General features: G+C 45.2%; 1 protein-coding gene across 2 annotated transcripts in view; it reads right to left on the bottom strand.

Moving 5' to 3' along the window:
- The window catches only part of fam83hb (family with sequence similarity 83 member Hb), a 94,150-nt gene that overhangs the window by 60,795 nt on the left and 12,257 nt on the right, over positions 1-21,098 (bottom strand). Inside the window, exons 1-3 of one of the 2 annotated variants that reach the window (XM_068016369.1) lie at positions 20,641-20,687; positions 10,714-11,184; positions 7,461-7,625 (exon numbers count right to left, since the gene is read on the bottom strand). In XM_068016369.1, coding sequence (XP_067872470.1) covers positions 7,461-7,625; positions 10,714-11,160 — 612 coding nt within the window. In that variant the 5' untranslated portion in view covers positions 11,161-11,184; positions 20,641-20,687. Of the gene's footprint in view, positions 1-7,460; positions 7,626-10,713; positions 11,185-20,640; positions 20,688-21,098 lie in introns of those variants that run through there. The other variant, XM_068016360.1, reaches the window with a different exon arrangement.

The following is a 21,098-nucleotide window of genomic DNA, read 5'->3' as shown; positions in this document are numbered from 1 at the left end:
AGAAACATAGAAAAGGGATGCTTGCCTTAATTAGCCGACGCATAGAATATAAGAGCAGGGAGGTTATGATGGAGCTGTATAAAACGATAGTTAGGCTACAGCTGGAGTACTGTGTACAGTTCTGGTCACCACACTATAGGAAGGATGTGATTGCACTGGAGAGGGTGCAGAGAGACTGAACAGGATGTTGCCTGGGCTGGAGCATTTCAGCTATGAAGAGAGACTGGATAGGCTAGGTTTATTTATTTAGGGATACAGCACTGAATCAGGCCCTTCGGCCCACCGAGTCTGTGCCGACCACAAACAACCACCCATTTATACTAACCCTACAGCAATCCCATATTCCCTACCTACCACCTACCTACACTAGGGGCAATTTACAACAGCCAATTTACCTATCACCTGCAAGTCTTTGGCAGTGGGAGGAAACTGGAGCACCCGTCAAAAACCCACGCGGTCACAGGGAGAACTTGCAAACTCCGCACAGGTAGTACCCAGAATCGAACCCGGGTCCCTGGAGCTGTGAGGCTGTGGTGCTAACCACTGCGCCACTATGCCGAAGAAGGGTCACTGACCTGAAAAGTTAACTCTGCTTCTCTCTCCACAGATGCTGCCAGACCTGCTAAGTATTTCCAGCATTTCTTGTTTTTACTTCCTGCACCTAACTTGTCTAGTCCTGTTAGGATTTTATAGATTTCTATGCGATCCCCTCTCATTCTTCTAAACTAGAGTGAATATCGGCCTCTTCAACCCAATCTCAAGGAATCAGCTTAGTAAATCTTCTCTGCACCCCCTCCATGGCACATCAGTGGTGGGCAAGGTTTTAGAAACAATAATCAGGGAAGAAAAATCAACAGGCACTTGGAGAAGTTTAAGTAAATTAAGGAGAGCCAGTACAGATTACTAAAAGGCAGATCATGCTTGACTAATCTAACTGAATTTTTTGATGAGCAGAGAATGTGGATGAAGGGAAAGCAATGGATGTTTTCTCTATAAATTTTAAGAAAGCGTTTGAAAGTACCACATAAAAGGCTAGTTAACAAAATTGAGATCATGGAATAGGAGAGTCAGTGTCAGCTTGGATAAAAAATTGGTTTAAGGACAGAAAATAGCGACTCAAGGTAAATGGTTGTTTTCAGGTTAGAGGATGGTAGATGGTGGTGTTTCACATGGGTCAGTGCTAGAACCATTATTTATTTGATTTATAAATAAATGACTTGGCGATTGGAACGCAGAGAAAAATTTCAAAATTTGCCAATGAACTGCAACTGAACATAGCTAGCAGAATGGACAGTCAACTAGCAAATGGAATTTAACACAGAAAAGTGTGAGGGGATGCATTTCTGCAGAAGGCATTGACGCAATATAGACTTAGTGGCACAGCTCTAAAGAGTGTGCAGAATAGAGGGACCTGGGGATTCATGTGGTAGATCTTTGAAGGCGGCAGTTAGCAAAGCATATGGGATCTTGGGCTTCATGAATAGATATTGAGCTGAAAAGCAGACAAGTTATGCTGAACCTTTATAAAGCAATGGTTAGGCACCAACACAAGTACTGTGTCTAGTCCTGATCATCACACTTTCGGAAGGGTGTGAGGGTCCTTGAGCAGGTGCAAAGGAGATTTACCAGAATGTTTTCAAGAATGAGAGACATTAGCTACAAGGTCAGGTTGGAGAAGCTGGGATTATCCGCTTTGGAGCCAAGGAGATTGAAGCGAGATTTGCTAGAGGTGTATAAGATTATAACAAGTTTTGATCAGGTAGACAAAGAAAAGTTGTTCCCAGTTGCTGATGGTACAAGGATTAGGGGACAAAGATTTAAGGTTTTGGGCAAAAGATGCAGGGGTGAATGTGAGGAAGATTTTTTTTTTTAGGAAATTGGACAGACAGTTGCAACAACTTGCAGAGCTACGGAGATTGAGAAAGGAATTGGTCTGCTCTACAGAGCCGGCATGGACTCGATGGGCTGAATAGCCTCCTTCTATGCCAAATGACTATGACATAAGGACAATTTTTTCACACACAGAGTTATTATGATCTAGAACGTACTGCCTGGTGGGATTTTTTTAAAATTCAGTTGTAGAATGTGGGCGTCACTGGCTAGGCCAGCATTTATTGCCCATCCCTAATCGCCTTTTGAGAAGGTGATGGTGAGCTGCCTTCTTGAACCGCTGCAATCCTTGGTGTGTAGGTACACCCACAGTGCTGTTAGGAAGGGAGTTACGGGTTTTGACCCAGCAACAGTGAAGGGACAGTGATATAGTTCCAAGTCAGGATGGTGTGTAGCTTGGAGGGGAACTTGAAAGTGGTGGCGTTCCCATGCATCTGCTGCCCTTGTCCTTCTAGGTGGTAGAAGTCACAGATGTGGAAGGTGCCGTTGAAGGAGGCTTGGTGAGTTGCTGCAGTGCATCTTGTGGATGGGCAAAAGATAAATGGATAGTCGAACAGGAGAAATTTGCAGGGTTATGGGGAAAACAGCAGGGGAGTGGAACTAATTAGATGGCTTTCTTCAAAGAGCTGTCACAGGGTTGACTGGCCTCTTTTGCGCTATATGATTCTATGATTTTCTTTTCCATGGTGAGACTAACTTGGAACTCTACAATTTTGGTTCACTGAAGCCCAAGAGTTTTCTGACTGCGTAAGATTCACTAACACCTCAAATTTAAAATTCTCATCCTTGTGTTTAAATGCATGGCCTCGTCACAAACCTTGCAACCTCCTCCTACTACCCATGAAACTTTCTCTTCCTCTGGCTCTGGTCTTGTGCATAGCCATCTTATTTCATTTCACCAATCCAAGCTGTGTCTTCAGCCACTTCAGCTCATCCTCTGGAATGCTCTCCCTAGAGTTAAGGGAGTTAGGAGCCAAGTTAAAAAGTAGGACCTCAGAGGTAGTAATCTCAGGATTACTACCAGTGCCACGTGATAGTCAGAGTAAAAATGAAAGAATAGTCACGATGAATGCGTGGCTTGAGAGATGGTGCAGGAAGGAGGGGTTCAGATTTTTGGGACATTGGGACCGGTTCTGGGGGAGGTGGGACTATTACAAATTGGACGGTCTACACCTGGGCCGGACTGGAACCAATGTCCTTGGAGGTGCTTTTGCTAACGCTGTTGGGGAGGGTTTAAACTAATGTGGCAGGGGGATGGGAACCAATTGAGGTCAGTTGACAGTAAGGAGGTAGTAACAAAAGCCTGTAAGGAACTAGATAATGAAGTCAGTGTGACTAAGGGGAAGAACAGGCAGGGAGCAGATGATGAATATAAAGGGACTGGTGGTCTGAGGTGCATTTGTTTTAATGCAAGAAGTGTAGTAGGTAAGGCAGATGAACTTAGGGCTTGGATTAGTACCTGGGAGTATGATGTTATTGCTATTACTGAGACTTGGTTGAGGGAAGGGCATGATTGGCAACTAAATATCCCAGGATATCGATGCTTCAGGCGGGATAGAGAGGGAGGTAAAAGGGGTGGAGGAGTTGCATTACTGGTCAAAGAGGATATCACAGCTGTGCTGAAGGAGGGCACTATGGAGGACTCGAGCAGTGAGGCAATATGGACAGAACTCAGAAATAGGAAGGGTGCGGTAACAATGTTGGGGCTGTACTACAGGCCTCCCAACAGCGAGCGTGAGATAGAGGTACAAATATGTAAACAGATTATGGGAAGATGTAGGAGCAACAGGGTGGTGGTGATAGGAGATTTTAATTTTCCCAACATTGACTGGGATTCGCTTAGTGTTAGAGGTCCAGATGGAGCAGAATTTGTAAGGAGCATCCAGGAAGGTTTTCTAGAGCAGTATGTAAATAGTCCAACTCGGGAAGGGGCCATACTGGACCTGGTGTTGGGGAATGAGCCCGGCCAGGTTGTTGAAGTTTCAGTAGGGGACTACTTTGGGAATAGTGATCACAATTCCGTAAGCTTTAAAATACTCATGGACAAAGACGAGAGTGGTCCTAAAGGAAGAGTGCTAAATTGGGGGAAGGCCAACTATACCAAAATTCGGCAGGAGCTGGGAAATGTAGATTGGGAGCAGCTGTTTGAAGGTAAATCCACATGTGATATGTGGGAGGCTTTTAAAGAGAGGTTGATTAGCGTTCAGGAGAGACATGTTCCTGTGAAAATGAGGGATAGAAATGGCAAGATTAGGGAACCATGGATGACAGGTGAAATTGTGAGACTAGCTAAGAGGAAAAAGGAAGCATACATAAGGTGTAGGCGGCTGATGAAAGACGAAGCTTTGGAAGAATATCGGGAATGTAGGACCAATCTGAAACGAGGAATTAAGAGGGCTAAAAGGGGTCATGAAATATCTTTAGCAAACAGGGTTATGGAAAATCCCAAAGCCTTTTATTCATATATAAGGAGAAAGAGGGTAACTAGAGAAAGGATTGGCCCACTCAAGGACAAAGGAGGAAAGTTATGCGTGGAGTCAGAGAAAATGGGTGAGATTCTAAACGAGTACTTTACATCGGTATTCACCGAGGAGAGGGACATGACGGATGTTGTGGTTAGGAACAGATGTTTGATTACTCTAGGTCAAGTCGGCATAAGGAGGGAGGAAGTGTTGGTTATTCTAAAGGGCATTAAGGTGGACAAGTCCCCAGGTCCGGATGGGATCTATCCCAGGTTACTGTGGGAAGCGAGAGAGGAAATAGCTGGGGCCTTAACAGATATCTTTGCAGCATCCTTAAACACGGGTGAGGTCCCGGAGGACTGGAGAATTGCTAATGTTGTCCCCTTGTTTAAGAAGGGTACCAGGGATAATCCAGGTAATTATAGACCGGTGAGCCTGACGTCAGTGGTAGGGAAGCTGCTGGAGAAGATACTGAGGGATAGGATCTATTCCCATTTGGAAGAAAATGGGCTCATCAGTGATAGGCAACATGGTTTTGTGCAGGGAAGGTCATGTCTTACCAACTTAATAGAATTCTTTGAGGAAGTGACAAAGTTGATTGATGAGGGAAGGGCTGTCGATGTCATATACATGGACTTCAGTAAGGCGTTTGATAAGGTTCCCCATGGCAGGCTGATGGAGAAAGTGAAGGCGCTTGGGGTCCAAGGTGTACTAGCTAGATGGATAAAGAACTGGCTGGGCAACAGGAGACAGAGAGTAGCAGTCGAGGGGAGTTTCTCAAAATGGAGACGTGTGACCAGTGGTGTTCCACAGGGATCCGTGCTGGGACCACTGTTGTTTGTGATATACATTAATGATTTGGAGGAAAGTATAGGTGGACTGATTAGCAAGTTTGCAGACGACACTAAGATTGGTGGAGTAGCAGATAGTGAAGGGGACTGTCAGAGAATACAGCAGAATATAGATAGATTAGAGAGTTGGGCAGAGAAATGGCAGATGGAGTTCAATCAGGGCAAATGCGAGGTGATGCATTTTGGAAGATCCAATTCAAGAGTGAACTATACAGTAAATGGAAAAGTCCTGGGGAAAATTGATGTCCAGAGAGATTTGGGTGTTCAGGTCCACTGTTCCCTGAAGGTAGCAACGCAGGTAAATAGAGTGGTCAAGAAGGCATACGGCATGCTTTCCTTCATCGGACGGGGCATTGAGTACAAGAGTTGGCAGGTCATGTTACAGTTGTATAGGACTTTGGTTCGGCCACATTTGGAATACTGCGTGCAGTTCTGGTCGCCACATTATCAAAAGGATGTGGATGCTTTGGAGAGGGTGCAGAGGAGGTTCACCAGGATGTTGCCTGGTATGGAGGGCGCTAGCTATGAAGAGAGGTTGAGTAGATTAGGATTATTTTCATTAGAAAGACGGAGGTTGAGGGGGGACCTGATTGAGGTGTACAAAATCATGAGAGGTATAGACAGGGTGGACAGCAAGAGGCTTTTTCCCCCAGAGTGGGGGTTTCAATTACTAGAGGACACGAGTTCAAAGTGAAAGGGGAAATGTTTAGGGGGGATATGCGTGGAAAGTTCTTTACGCAGAGGGTGGTGGGCACCTGGAACGCGTTGCCAGCGGAGGTGGTAGACGCGGGCACGATGGAGTCTTTTAAGATGTATCTAGACAGATACATGAATGGGCAGGAAGAAAAGAGATACAGAACCTTAGAAAATAGGCGACATGTTTAGAGAGAGGATCTGGATCGGCGCAGGCTTGGAGGGCCGAAGGGCCTGTTCCTGTGCTGTAATTATCTTTGTTCTTTGTTCCTAAACCTGTTCATCTTCCTCTTTACTTTTGTGCCCTCCTTGATATCAACCACTCTGGCAAAATTTTGGTCACCTCTCCCTATATTTCCTTTCACTCGGTATCCACTTTCCTCTATGGCTTGAAGCATTTTTTTTTAAAATATGCTATGTCGCCAGAACAGTAGGGTAGAGGTTATACAGGGGTTCGAGTGGGATACATATGCAGGACAGTTGTGCATATGATTACAGTGTTTATAGGTGAAGCTGCTGATTGGCAAACCACTTGTTCCATTATGGTTGTGCCAGTGCTTTACTCCACAAGTCACCCAGTCTAATCCCACTTTCAGCTCACCTTTATATCCTTTAAAATCTTATTTAGTCTAATCCCACAGTCCTTCTTATTCTCCGTACCCTTAATATCCCAACTAGTCTTAGTAGACTTCTATCTACCCTGCCAAGGTCCCCTGATTTTAAATCTCCTCCTCTTCCTGTATCTGATCCATTACGCAGTTCTTGACTTTTTTTCACAAACAAGATTTAGGATTTGGAAAGGAGTGTTTCTACTTTAAAAGCTCAGGAAGCAAAGGGATAACAAACGGGCTCAGGGACACAAAGCTGTGCAGGGAAGCCCCTCTTACTATTAATGTTAAAGAATGGCCTGTTTTTATACAGTGGTTTTTCACACCTCTGAGAAATTCCCCAACACACTTCATCCACAATGAATGGTTTGCAAATAAGCCACTGTTGCTCTGTAAACAAATGCAGCAACTAATTTTCACACAGGAAGGTCCCACAAACTGCAGTAAGATGAATGAGCAGTTATTCTGTCACTGGTGGTTTTGGCTGAGGGAGGAATGTTGGCTAGGAAACTGGGTGAACTCTCTGCTCTTTCAAAAACAATGCAATGGAATTTTCCAAGCTAGCACTGGTTAGTACTGCATTGTAATGTCAACCTCGATTTTAACTTTTGAACAAAGGGAACTGAACCCTCAGCCTTCTGACTCAAGAGACGAGTGTCAACAATTGACCTAATCACTGCTGACCACATTCGTCCAGGGCTTCATCACAACTAGAGGACATGCCTGTGCATTTTCACTCGGATATGTACTCACATTGCATACACTCATTTCACGCCAACCCTTACGTTCAGCAGGCAGATAAGACTTTGTCCCATCAACGTGGGCTGTATTTGAGCATTGACCCCTGAGCTGAAAGATTTATATCTAAACCAACAAATCACCCAGTCCCCCAACCTTTAAAAGAAAGCTCCAACATAGCTCAGTGGTAAACCAGATTAAATGTAACTGGTTCTTACGTGTATGTGGCTCAAATTCACTTGGCATTTCTTGACCATGTCCAGAAAGTGATGAGAGAATAGTTCATCCAGGAGGAGGTAGACAGGGACCCCATGACTCGCAGCCTCCAGTACCTCTTCAAACAGATCTATATCAGTGAAAATATCCATTACAATCGCAATAACCTGCAGGGAGAAACAAAGCCAGAATAAACCATCAATTCTTCATTCCTCAGCAGTGAGATGTCACCAATAGCAGACAGTGCTGGATAGTGAAGGGTTAAATCATACAAAATACTGTAATATGCCAAATTTGAAGTTGACTCTAGGGCCCAGTGTGTGAATGTTACAGGATTTGGAGACTCTTGGAGTCAGGATAGAATTGGAGGATTGCAAACATTAGTTCTCCCTGTGTCTGCGTGGGTTTCCTCCGGGTGCTCCGGTTTCCTCCCACAGCCAAAAGACTTGCAGGTTGATAGGTAAATTGGCCATTATAAATTGCCCCTAGTATAGGTAGGTGGTAGGGGAATATAGGGACAGATGAGGATGTGGTAGGAATATGGGATTAGTGTAGGATTAGTATAAATGGGTGGTTAATGGTCGGCACAGACTCGGTGGGCCGAAGGGCCTGTTTCAGTGCTGTATCTCTAAATCAAATCAAAAATTACACCACAGTTCAGAAAAGGGGAGAGGGATAAACCCAGAAACTACAGGCCAGTCAGCCGAACAGCGGTGGTGGGAAAACCATTAGAGGTAATAATCGGAGACAAAGTTAACTCTTAAAAGATATCGATTAATAAACGACAGCGAGTACCGATTTATCAAAGGCATATCATCTTTGACTAACTTGACTGAAGTTCTTTGAAGTAATGGAGGGAGTTGATGAGGGTAGTGTAGTTGATGCCGTGCGTAAGGACTTTGAAAAAGCATTTGATAAAGTATCACGTTATGAAAATGCCTGTGTGTTTTGTTAAATATAATTTTTGAGCATTAATTTTTGAAAGATTGAAGAAATGTTAAACCTGGGTTTTCAATGGGGGTCATGTAAAGTCCACTTGATTTTGTAAAACAGTCCCTAGAAATGTTTTTTTTCAAAAGGGGTACTTAGAGGTTTCGTGAGGAAAACAAGCCTTTCTGGGAAACCACTTGACTTCCAGCTCAATAATCAACAAAGAACTTTAGACACCTGAAGAAGTCGTTTACAAAGAAGCGATAAGTCAAAGTTGATGGAGATCAAAAGGTTGACCTCTTGTGTTTCGCTTTTGAATTGTTTTGAGTTGGGGTTGAACTGCATAAAAAGGGAGAGAACGTCCAAGGAGAGAAAATAACTTTTTTTTTTAATTCATTCATGGGATGTGGGCGTCGCTAGCCAGGCCAGCATTTATTACCCATCACTAATTGTCCTTGAGAAGGTGGTAGTGAACTGCCTTCTTGAACTGCTGCAGTCCATGTGGGGTAGGTACACCCACAGTGCTGTTAGGAAGGGATTTCCAAGGAGAGAAGAGGATTCCCAAGGAAGGAGAAAAGATCACAACCCAGCTCAGCTTTCCAGGACCTCTCCAAAAGACCCTGAAGTCCACTGTGCCAACTCATCTCACCCCGTCTTTGAAGAAAAGCCTGCTAAATTATCAACGCCGCCTGAAAAGAACGGTTATAAAAGATCCCAGTGACCCATCTAGGTAGACTCAGAGGCTAGACTGTATGCGAGTTTTGGAACACAACATATTCTTAAAAAACGAGCAAGTATTCAGCATATAAAAACAAGAAATGCTGGAATCACTCAGCAGGTCTGGCAGCATCTGTGGAAAGAGAAGCAGAGTTAACGTTTCGGGTCAGTGACCCTTCTTCGGTATACAGCATAAGTGTTTTACTGTCTTTTGTAACAGAGCTCTAAACAACAATCCCTTTTATTTTTTGGGTTATCTTTTCTTTTGATAAGGTCCCGCATGGGAGATTGGTTAAGAAGGTAAGAGCCTATGGGATCTAGGGCAATTTGGCAAATTGGATGCAAAATTGGCTTAGTGGCAGGAGGCAGAGGGTGATGGTCGAGGGTTGTTTTTGTGAGTGGAAGCCTGTGACCAGTGGTGTACCACAGGGATCGGTGCTGTGACCCTTGCTGTTTGTAGTGTACATTAATGATTTAAACATGAATATAGGAGGTATGATCAGCAAGTTCGCAGATGACACGAAAACTGATGGTGTTGTAAATAGTGAGAAGGACAGCTTTAGATTGCAGGACGATATAGATGGTAAGATGGGCAGAGCAGTGGCAAATGGAATTTAATCCTGAGAAGTGTGAGGTGATGCATTTTGGGAGGTTTAACAGGACAAGGGAATATACAATGGATGATAGGACCCTAGGAGGGTCAGAGGGACCACGGTGTACTTGTCCATAGATCACTGAAGGCAGCAGCAACAGGTAGAGGCAGGAACCCTCACAACATTTATGAAGTATTTAGATGAGCACTTGAAGTGCCATAGCAAACAAGGCTACAGGCCAAGTGCTGGAAAATGGAATTAGAATGGATAGGTACTTGATGGCCGGCAGTTTTTGTTTTGCTGTATAACTCTATGACTATGATTAACTTGTGTGTGTGTGGTGTGTGTGTGACAGAGAGAGAGAGAGAGAGAGAGAGAGATTAAGACGTGTTTTATAATAAACTGATAATGTTATTTATTGAAGAAACCTGGTTGGTGTGTTTCATTCTGGGATAAAAATAGAGTCTATGATTGACTGTATCAGTAAGTGGGAAAAATCTTAAATGTATTTTGCGACCTGTGGAGAAGTGGGACTAGGATAAACAGTGCACTCCTCCCGCCTCGGTCATAACACATCATAGACTTATTAGCAAAACTAAAGCCTATGGGTTTATAAAGACAAGTTGCAGAATGGAAATAAAATTGGTTAAGAGACAGCTAATTGACTAAGAGTGTTGAACAGTTTTTTTCTGACTGGAGGCAAGTGTACAGCGCATTAGTGAAAGGGTAGGGAGTGGGACTAATTGGATAGCTCTTTCAAAGAGCCAGGACAGGCATGATGGGCTGAATTACCTCCTTAGATGCTGTATCGTTCTATGATTCTACAGTGAATGTTCAAGGTGAGTCTATGGCTCAGTTGATGATTGTTTAAGGTGTCGCAGATGCTGGGATCAATGTGCAAGAACAAGCCCATTCCTCTTTCGCAAAGGCTCAGCATGGAATTGACAGGTGTGAATAAGGCCTGAAATATTACCTTGCTACACTTTCTCATTGCCCAGTTCATTAATCTCCTCACCTGGGTGGCTGATCTGATGAGTCTCCTGAATTCTTCCTTGATGCTGAGGGTATCTGGGGCTGGTGGATGGACAAAGATGGTGACATCAGAGGGTCCTCTGCCCATGTGAACACTGGGCCAGCCCAGATCCAGTGCTGGGGCAGCAATGTCTGTATGAACCGGCCAGTAGGTCCCCGATGAGTCCGATTCATCATAGTCACCTCCCATAAATTCAAGCTCATCCAAGGGCATTGAAGGTTTCTTCAAGTGCTTGTTAATGTGCTCAATCTCAGTGCTGCTGAGAAAATCCACCCCTTTCTCATCTGCTAGGAAGCGGTAGTAGGCATCGATTCCCTCCTCAGCCAGGACATCGACGGCGATGCGATAATACTCCTTGTAGTGAGGAGAGATGTAGTTGGAATCACTATCTACATTGCCCAAGGATGAAGATTGAGAATGGTGCGCCATGTCACATCCACTGCTGCAGATCACCTGCATAAACAAATCTGAGTTAGTGACACTGAGGGACATAGGTAACAACCTGCGCACACATGCACGCACACACAAACACACACCACAGCCACCTCCCCCCACCCCACCCCCCCCCCACCCCAAGTTAGCTGCCAGTGTCTATCAAACGATTTAAATAAAGGGTTAGAGGGCTGTTAGAGGCTGTAAAATATTAAAATACAAGGCTGAGTAAATCATTAATGATGAGCAAAGGACCTTCAAGGAGATATTCAGAGGGTGGTAGAATGGGCAAACAGCAGGAATATAGGAGTTAATGCCATTAAATCTGAGGCAGTGCATTTTGATTAAAATAAGACTCGTAATTGATGAAGTAACAAGTGCAAGGAAACCTCCTGCTGATTGCCACGACCCCCCCTCCCTCAGGTGATGAATTAGTCCTCCTCCATGTTGAACACCACTTGGAAGAAGCACTGAGGGTAGCAAGGGCAGAGAATGTACTCTGGGTGGGGAACGTCAATGCCCAGCACCAAGAGTGACTTGGAAGCACCACGACTGATCAGCTGCTGAGTCCTGAAGGGAAGACGGTGGCATGGTGGTAATGTCAATGAACTAGCAATGCAGAGACGCGGGCTAATGTTCCAGGGACACAGGCTCAAATCCCACCATGGCAGCTGGTGAAATTAAAATTCAATTAATTAATAAATTTAATCAACAAAACTCTGGAATTGAAAGCTAGTCTCAGTAATGGTGACCACGAAACAGCTAACAATTGTCATAAAAACCCATCTGGTTCATTAATGTCCTGTAGGGAAGGAAATCTGCCATCCTTACCTGGTCTTGCCTACATGTGACTCCAGAGCCACAGCAATATGGTTGACTCATAGAGTCATAACGTTATACAGCACAGAAACAAGCCCTTCGGCCCATCCTGTCTGTGCCGGCCATCAAGCAACTATCTATTCTAATCCCATTTTCCAGCACTTGGCCCGTAGCCCTGTATGCTATGGCGTATCAAGGGCTCATCTAAATACTTCTTAAATATTGTGAGGATTCCTGCCTCTACCATCCCTTCAGGCAGTGTGTTCCAGATTCCAACTACCATCCGAGTGAAAAAAATATTTCCTCAAATCTCCTCTAAACCTCTTGCCCCTTACCTTAAATCTATGTCCCCTGGTTAGTGACCCCTCCGCTAAGGGAAAAAGTTTCTTCCTATCTAACCTATCAATGCCCCTCATAATTTTGTATACCCCAGTCATGTCCCCCCTCAGCCTTCTCTGCTCTAAGGAAAACAACCCTAGCCTTTTCAGTCTCTCTTCATAGCTGAAATGCTCCAGCCCAAGCAACACCCCGGTGAATCTCCTCTGCACCCTTTCCAGTGCAATCACATCCTTCCTATAGTGTGGTGCCCAGAACTGTATACAGTACTGTACATGTCGGCTCTGAACTCTCACGATTTCCACTTTGAATGACTCCCGCTGGTCTGATGTAGACTTTCCTACAAGTAGCTGCTCCCAGTCCACTTTGGCCACATCCTGTTTTATCATATTGAAATCGGCCTTCCCCCAATTCAGTACCTTTATTTCTGGTCCATCTTTGTCCTTTTCCAAAACGACCTTAAATCTGACAGAGTTATGGTCGCTATCCCCGAAATGCTCCCCCACTGACACTTCTACTACCTGTCCGGCTTCATTCCCTAGGATTAGGTCCAGTACTGCCCCTTCTCTTGTAGGACTTTCTACATGCTGGCTCAAAAAGCTCTCCTGTATGCATTTTAAGAATTCCGTCCCCTTTAAGCCTTTTGCTCTAAGACTATCGCAGTTGATATTGGGGAAGTTGAAATCCCCGACTATTTTACCCCTCTCCTACATGTCCGCTCCTCTCTCTCTCCCTCCCTGATAGTTTGGAGGCCTGTAGGACACTCCCAGCCAAGTGATTACCCCCTTTCTGTTTTTAAGTTCTACCCATATGGCCTCATTTGAGGAACCTTCTAAGATATCATCCCTCCTTACTGCAGTAATTGACTCCTTGATCAACAATGCAATGCCACCTCCTCTTTTACCCCATCCCCATCTCGCCTATAGATTCTATACCCTGGAACATTGAGCTGCCAGTCCTGCCCCTCCTTCAACCATGTCTCTGTGATGTCAATATCATAATTCCACGTGCTAATCATTGCCCTCAATTTATCTGCCTTACTAGTAAGACTCCTTGAGATAAAATAGATGCAATCCAGCCTTGCATTTTTCACTTGTGCCTTAACAGGTCTTTATTTGTTCTGCTTTCCAGACTGACTTACTGACTTAATTTCTCTTCTATATTTGGCTGTGCATCATCCTCTACTGTACCTCCATTCTGTATCCCATCCATCTACCAAATTAGTTTAAACCCCCCCAACAGCACTAGCAAACCTCCCAGCAAGGATGTTGGTCCCCTTCCGATTCAGGTGCAACCCATCCAGCTGGTACAAGTACCACCTTTGACAGAAACAGACCCAGTGATCCAGGAAACTAAAGCCCTCCTTCCTACACCATCTCCTCAGCCACGCATTCATCTACTCTATCCTCCTATTCCTATACTCGTTAGCACATGGCACTGGGAGTAATCCAGAGATCACAACCTTTGAGGTCCTGCTTTTTAATCTGCTACCTAGCTCCCTAAATTCTTGTTGCAGGACCTCATCCCTCTTTCTACCTATGTCGTTGGAACCAATGTGAACAACGACTTCTGACTGTTCATCCTCCCCCTTCAGAATGTCCTGTAGCCGCTCCGTGACATCCTCGACCCTAGCACTAGGGAGGCAACATACCATCCTGGAGTCACGTTTGCGACCACAGAAACGCCTATCTGTACCACTTAACTGCCTTCTGAAATGGCCTCACAAGCCACATAGTTGTACATACGAATTTACCAATTAGGAGCAGGATTAGGCCACTCGGCCCTTCGAGCCTGCTCTGGCATTCAATAAGTTCATGGCTGAACTGATTACTCCACATTTCCACCTCCCCCCGATAACCTTCCACTCCCTTGCTCATCAAGAATCTATCTACCTCTGCCTTAGAAATATTCAAAGACTCTGCTTCCACCACCTTTTGAGGAAGAGAATTCCAAAGACTCACGACCGTCAAGAGAAAATTTCTCCTCATCTTAAAAAGTCTTAAATGGGCGACCCTTATTTTTAAACAGTTACCCCCTAGTTCTAGATTCTCCCACAAGTACAAAACAGCGACACAAAAGTTGAAAAGGAATAAAACCAGACGGAACACCTGGCATCAACCTAGGCACTGGAAACAACAATGGCAAACCCAACTCTGCAAAGTCCTGCTTACTAACTTCTGGGGGCTTGAGCCAAAATTGGGAGAACTGTCCCACAGACCAGTCAAACAACAGCCTGACATATTCAAACTCAGAAGCATGCCTTACACCCAGTGTCCCAGACACCACCATCACTATTCTGGACATGTCCTGTCCCACTGGCAGGACAGAATCACTAGAAGAGGTGGCACAGTGGTACAGTCAGGAGGGGGGTTACCCTGTCTCATGGCATCAAATCAAACATGGGCATGTAAACCTCCTAATTACCACCTACCACCCTCCCTCAGCTGATGAATCAGTACTCCTCCTTGTTGAACTCCACTTGGAAGAAGCACTGACTGTGGCAAGGCACAAAATGTAGTTTGGGTGGAGGGATCTCAAAGTCCATCATCAAGAGTGGATCACTAGCACCACTACTGACCAGGTTGGCTGTCATAGCCGTATGGCATAGAAGGAGGCTATTCGGCCCATCGAGTCCATGCCAGCTCTTTAGAGCAGAACAATTCCCTGCTCAATCCCCGTAGCTCTGCAAGTTGCCGCAAGTGTCTGTCCAATTTCCTTTTGAAATCATTCATCGTCTTTGTTGGCAGAGTTTTCTAGGTCATTGCCACTTGCTGTGTAAAAAAAAAAATTCTTCCTCACATTCACCCCTGCATCCTTTGCCCAAAACCTTAAATCTTTGTCCCCTAATCCTTGTACCATCAGCAACTGGGAACAGCTTTTCTTTGTCTACCTGATCAAAACGTGTTATAATCTTATACACCTCTAGCAAATCTCCCTTCAATCTCCTTGGCTCCAAAGTGAATAATCCAAGGTTCGCCAACCTGACCTTGTAGCAAAAATCTCTCATTCATGAAAACATTCTGCTAAATTTCCTTTGCACCCACTCAAGGACCCTCACATCCTTCCGAAAATGTGATCATCAGGACTGGACACAATATTCATGTTGTGGCCTAACCAGACTTTTCTTGCCAGACTGAGCCTGCAGCAGTTGGTGAAGGAACCAACAAGAGTGAGAACCTACTCGATCTTGTCCTCACCAATCTACCTGTTGCAGATGCATCTCCATGACAGTATTGGTAGGATTGATCGCTGCACAACACCGAGGATATCGACCATCGTGTTGCGTGGCACTACCATCTTGTTAAATGGGATAGATTAAGAACAGATCTAGCAGCTCAAACGTGGGCATCCATGAGGTGCCATGGACCATCAGCAGCCGAACTATCCAACCAAAATCTGTAATCTCAAGCCCGTAATATCCCTCACTCTATCATTACCATCAAGCCAAGGGATCAACCCTGGTTCAATAAACAGTGCAGGACAGCATGCCAGGAGGAGCACCAGGCATACCTAATGAAGTGGCAATCTAGTGAAGCTAGAACACAGGACTAAATGATTGCTAAACTTTTCAAACCTACAACCTCTACCACCTAGAAGGACATGGGCGTCAGAAACATGGGAACACCATCTGCAAGTTCCCCGCCAAGCCACACACCATCCTGAATTGGAAATACATTCCCGTTCCTGCACTGGTGCTGGGTCAAAATCTTGGAACTCCCTAACAGCACTGTGGGTGTATCGACATCAGGAGGACTGAAGCAATTCAAAAAGGCAGTGCATCACCACCTTCTCTAGGAATTGGCAACAAATGCTGGCCTTGCCAGCAATGCCCACATCCCATGAAACAAATTAAAAACATAGCTGCCAGACTGAGCCTGCAACAGGTGGTGAGGGAACCAACAAGAGGGAAAAATCAGCTTGGTCTCCCCCTCATCAATCTACCTGTCACAGATGCATCTGTCCATGACAGTATTGGTAGGAGTGACTACCACACAGTTCTTGTGTAGATGAAGGCCCAACTTCGTATTGAGGATACCGTCCATTGTGTTGTGTGGCACTACCACTGTGCTAAATGAGATAGATTGATTTAGCAGCTCAAAACTAGGCTTCACAGAATCACAGAATAATACAGTGCAGAAGAGGCCCTTTGGCCCATCGAGTCTGCACCAATGCATTAAAGACACCTGACCTGTCTACCTAATCCCATTTGCCAGCACTTGGCCCATAGCCTTGAATGTTATGACGTGCCAAGTGCTCATCCAGGTACTTTTTAAAGGATGTGAGGCAACCTGCCTCTACCACCCTCCCAGGCAGGGCATTCCAGACCGTCACCACCCTCTGGGTAAAAAAGTTCTTCTTCAAATCCCCCTTAAACCTCCCGCCCCTCACCTTAAACTTGTGACCCCTCGTAACTGACCCTTCAACTAAGGGGAACCGCTGCAACCCTATCCACCCTGTTCATGCCCCTCATAATCTTGTACACCTCAATCAGGTCACCCCTCAGTCTTCTCTGCTCCAGTAAAAACAACCCAAGCCTATCCAACCTCTCTTCATAGATTAAATGTTCCATCCCAGGCAACATCCTGGTGAATTGCCTCTGCACCCCCTCCAATACAACCACATCCTTCCTATAATGTGGCGACCAGAATTGCGCACAGTACTCCAGCTGTGGCCTTACCAAAGTTCTGTACAACTCCAACATGACCTCCCTGCTTTTGTAATCTATGCCTCGATTGATAAAGGCAAGTGTCCCATATGCCTTTTTCACCACCCTATTAACCTGCCCTTCTGCCTTCAGAGATCTATGGACAAACACGCCAAGGTCCCTTTGTTCCTCGGAATTACCCAGTGTCAGACCATTCATTGAATACTTCCATGTCACATTATTCCTTCCAAAGTGTATTACCTCACTTTTCAGCGTTAAATTCCATCTGCCACTTATCTGCCCATTTGACCATCCCGTCTATATCTTCCTGTAACCTAAGACACTCCACCTCACTGTTAACCAGTCAGCCAATCTTTGTGTCATCCTCGACTTACTGATCCTACCCCCCACATAGTCAACTATGTCGTCAAAATAAATGACAAACAATAGGGGACCCAGCACAGATCCCTGTGGTACGCCACTGGACACTGGCTTCCAGTCACTAAAACAGCCGTCTGTCATCACTCTCTGTCTCCTACAGCCAATTTTGAATCCACCTTATCAAGTTACCCTGTATCCCATGTGCATTTGCTTTCTTGATAAGTCTCCCATGTGGAACCTTGTCAAAGGCTTTGCTGAAATCCATGTAAACTTCATCAACTGCACTACCCTCATCTACACACCTGGTCACATGCTCAAAAAATTCAATCAAATTTGTTCGGCATGACCTCCCTCTGACAAAGCCATGCTGACTATTCCTAATCAAATTTTGCCTCTCCAAGTGGTGATAGATTCTCTCCTTCAGAATTTTCTCCAATAGTTTCCTTACCACTGATGTGAGACTCACTGGTCTGTCGTTCCCTGGCTTATCTCTACAACCTTTCTTAAATAGTGGGACCACATTAGCTGTTCTCCAGTCCTCTGGCACCTCCCCCGTGGCCAGAGAGGAATTAAAAATTAGGGTCAGAGCTCCTGCAATCTCCACCCTCACCTCCCACAGCATTCTGGGACACAAATCGTCCGGACCTGGAGATTTGTCCACTTTTTAGCCTTCCAAAACCTCCAATACCTTGTGACTCCCTGTGACAATTTGCTCAAGAACCTCACAGTCTCTCTCTCTCTAATTTCCATATCTACATCCTTTCTCTTGGGTGAAGACAGATGTGAAGTATTCGTTCAACACCCGACCAATGTCCTCTGGCTCCACCCACAAATTTCCCCCTTGGTCCCTAATGGGTCCTACTCTTTCCCTGGTCCTACTGTTCCGATGAAGGGTCAGTGACCCGAAACGTTAACTCTGCTTCTCTTTTCACAGATGCTGCCAGACCTGCTGAGTGGTTCCAGCATTTCTTGTTTTTATTTCAGATTTCCAGCATCCGCAGTATTTTGCTTTTATTTTAGGGTCCTACTCTTTCCCTGGATATCCTCTTCCCATTGATTTTCTTATAGAATATCTTGGGATTTTCCCTACTTTTACCAGCCAGAGCTTTCTCATATCCCCTCTTTGTTCTCCAAATTGTTTTCTTAAGCTCCATCCTACACTTTCTGTACTCCACTAATGCTTCCATTGATTTGCTCTCCTTGTATTTTCTAAAAGCCTCTCTATTCCTTCTCATCATACCCTGAATGTTTCTAGTCATCCATGGTTCTCTGGGCTTGTTGCTCCTACCTATTACCCTAGAGGGAACATGTTGGGCCTGTACCCTTCCCATTTCCTTTTTGAATGCCCCCCACTGCTCTTCTGTAGATTTCCCGACAAGTAACTCTTTCCAGTCTACCTTGGCCAGACCCTCCGTTATTTTACAAAAATTCGCTCTCCCCCAATCCAAAACCTTTTTTTGCAACTTGTCTATTTCTTTCTCCATAACAAGCTTAAATTGTACCATGTTGTGGTCGCTATCACCAAAATGCTTCCCCACCAACACATCAACCACCTGTCCAGCTTCATTCCCCAGAATTAGGTCCAGCACTGCACCCTCCCTTGTTGGATCCTCTACATATTGAGCTAAAAAGTTCTCCTGTATACATTTTAAGAACTCCACTCCATTTAAGCCCTTAACACGATGACTATCCCAATTAATGTTGGGAAAATTGAAATCACCTAATATAATTACCCTATTATTTTTACACACCTCTGCGAATTGCACACATATTTGCTCCTCAATTTCCTGCTGACTGTCTGAGGGTCTATAATAAACACCTAGCAATGTGGCTGTCCCTTTTTTATTCCTAAACTCTACCCATAAAGCTTAATTTGATGCCCCCTCCAAGATATCATCTCTCCTTACTGCAGTAACTGACTCCTTAACTAATATTGCAATGCCCCCTCCTCTTTTACCCCCTCCTCTGTCTCGCCTGAAGATTCGAGATCCCGGGATATTGAGCTGCCAATCCTGCCCCTCCCTCAACCATGTCTCCGTAATGGTTACTATATCACAATTCCACGTGTCAATCATTGACCTTAACTCATCCGTTTTACCTGCAATACTCCTGGCATTAAAGTAGAGGCCTTCCATCCTGGTCTTACTCCCTTGAAACTTACTTCCGCTGTATTCCCTCTGACTTGTTCGCTTTCCTGTGCTTAGCTGTGTCCCTATTCTGCTCGGAGTCTGCGTCCCCTCCCTCTGCCGAATTAGTTTAAACTCCTCCCAAAAGCACTAGCAAACCCGCCAGCAAGGATGTTAGTCCCCCTCTGGTTCAGATGTAGACCGTCCTGCTTGTACAGGTCCCACCTTCCCCAGAAACGGTCTCAGTGGTCCAAGAATCTAAAACCCTCCCTCCTGCACCAACTCTAAAGCCACGCGTTCATCTGTGTTATTCTCCTATTTCTATACTCGCTAGCACATGGCACTGGGAGTAATCCAGAGATTACAACCCGAGAGGTCCTGCTTTTTAGTCTACTGCCTAACTCCCTGAATTCTTGATGCAAGACCTCATCCCTCTTTCTACCTATGTCATTGGTACCAACATGTACCATGACCTCTGCCTTATCACCCTCCCCCTTCAGGATGCCCTGTAGCCAGTGACATCCCGGACCCTGGCACCAGGGAGGCAACACACAATCTTGGAGTCACATTGATGTCCACAGTAGCGCCTATCTGTTCCCCTGACTATAGAATCCCCTATTACTATTGATCTTCCTCTCTGTCCCCCTTCCTGCGCAGACAGGCTGCTTGTGGTGCCAGAAGCTTGGCTCTGTCCGCACTCCCTGGAGGAACCAGCTTCATCAGCCTCCAAAATGGAATACCGATTTGCAAGCGGGACCACAGGGGACTCCTGAATTACCTGCCTGTTTCTCTTGGACTGCCTGGTGGTCACCCATTCCCTTCCTTCCTCAAGTCCCTTCAGCTGCGGTGTGACAACCTCTCTATACGTGCTATCCACAATGCTCTCAGACTCGCGGATGCTCCACAGTGTTTCCAGCAGCCGTTCCAGCTCTGAAACCCGAGCTTCCAGGAGCTGGACACACTTCCTGCACACATGCTGGTCCCGGGGACTGGAAATGTTCCCGGATTCCCACATGCAGCAAGAGGAGCAAACCACGGCTTGAAGCTCGCCTACCATGACTAAACCCTTTAAATTTAAAACTTTAGAAGATTATAATTTAAAAAAACAATTGCAAAAACAAGACTTACAATTCAATCCACTTTGAAAAATACCCACCAGGACTTACTCACCAGTCAGCTGTGCACTTTGGAAACTCTCGGCTCCCCTCACTCTGAGGACAGGTAGGAAATGAAAGGAGCTCCTCACTCCCTCCTCACCAAACTTCCACTTTAACACTCTAATGCAACCCAAGTCAGCACTCCAGTACAAACAAAGTCAGCACTGTAAGATGGCCCACTTTTATACTGACTGACTCTAGCTGCTGAAAACTGGTTTAAGGCAATTCTCTAAATAACAAGGTGCAGCTGCAAGCAGAGCCTGAGTGAACCCTGTTTAAAGCTGGCCTAAAACTCACCTTCCCCAACCATAACAGCAACTGTTAAGTTAATCTGCTAAATAAAAGACAGACTAGATTAGAGATAAAATTAACCCTTAATTATCCTCAGTCACCAAACTTCCACAATAGCACTCTAATGCAACCCAAGTCGGCACTCCAGTGCTTCCATGATGCGCTGTGAACCAACAGCAG

This window comes from Heterodontus francisci, chromosome 2, assembly GCF_036365525.1.
Source record: "Heterodontus francisci isolate sHetFra1 chromosome 2, sHetFra1.hap1, whole genome shotgun sequence".
In the NCBI taxonomy this organism is placed as follows: Eukaryota; Metazoa; Chordata; class Chondrichthyes; order Heterodontiformes; family Heterodontidae; genus Heterodontus; species Heterodontus francisci.
The sequence above is the reverse complement of the archived record's forward strand: the minus strand, read 5'-3'. Positions and strand labels throughout refer to the sequence as shown.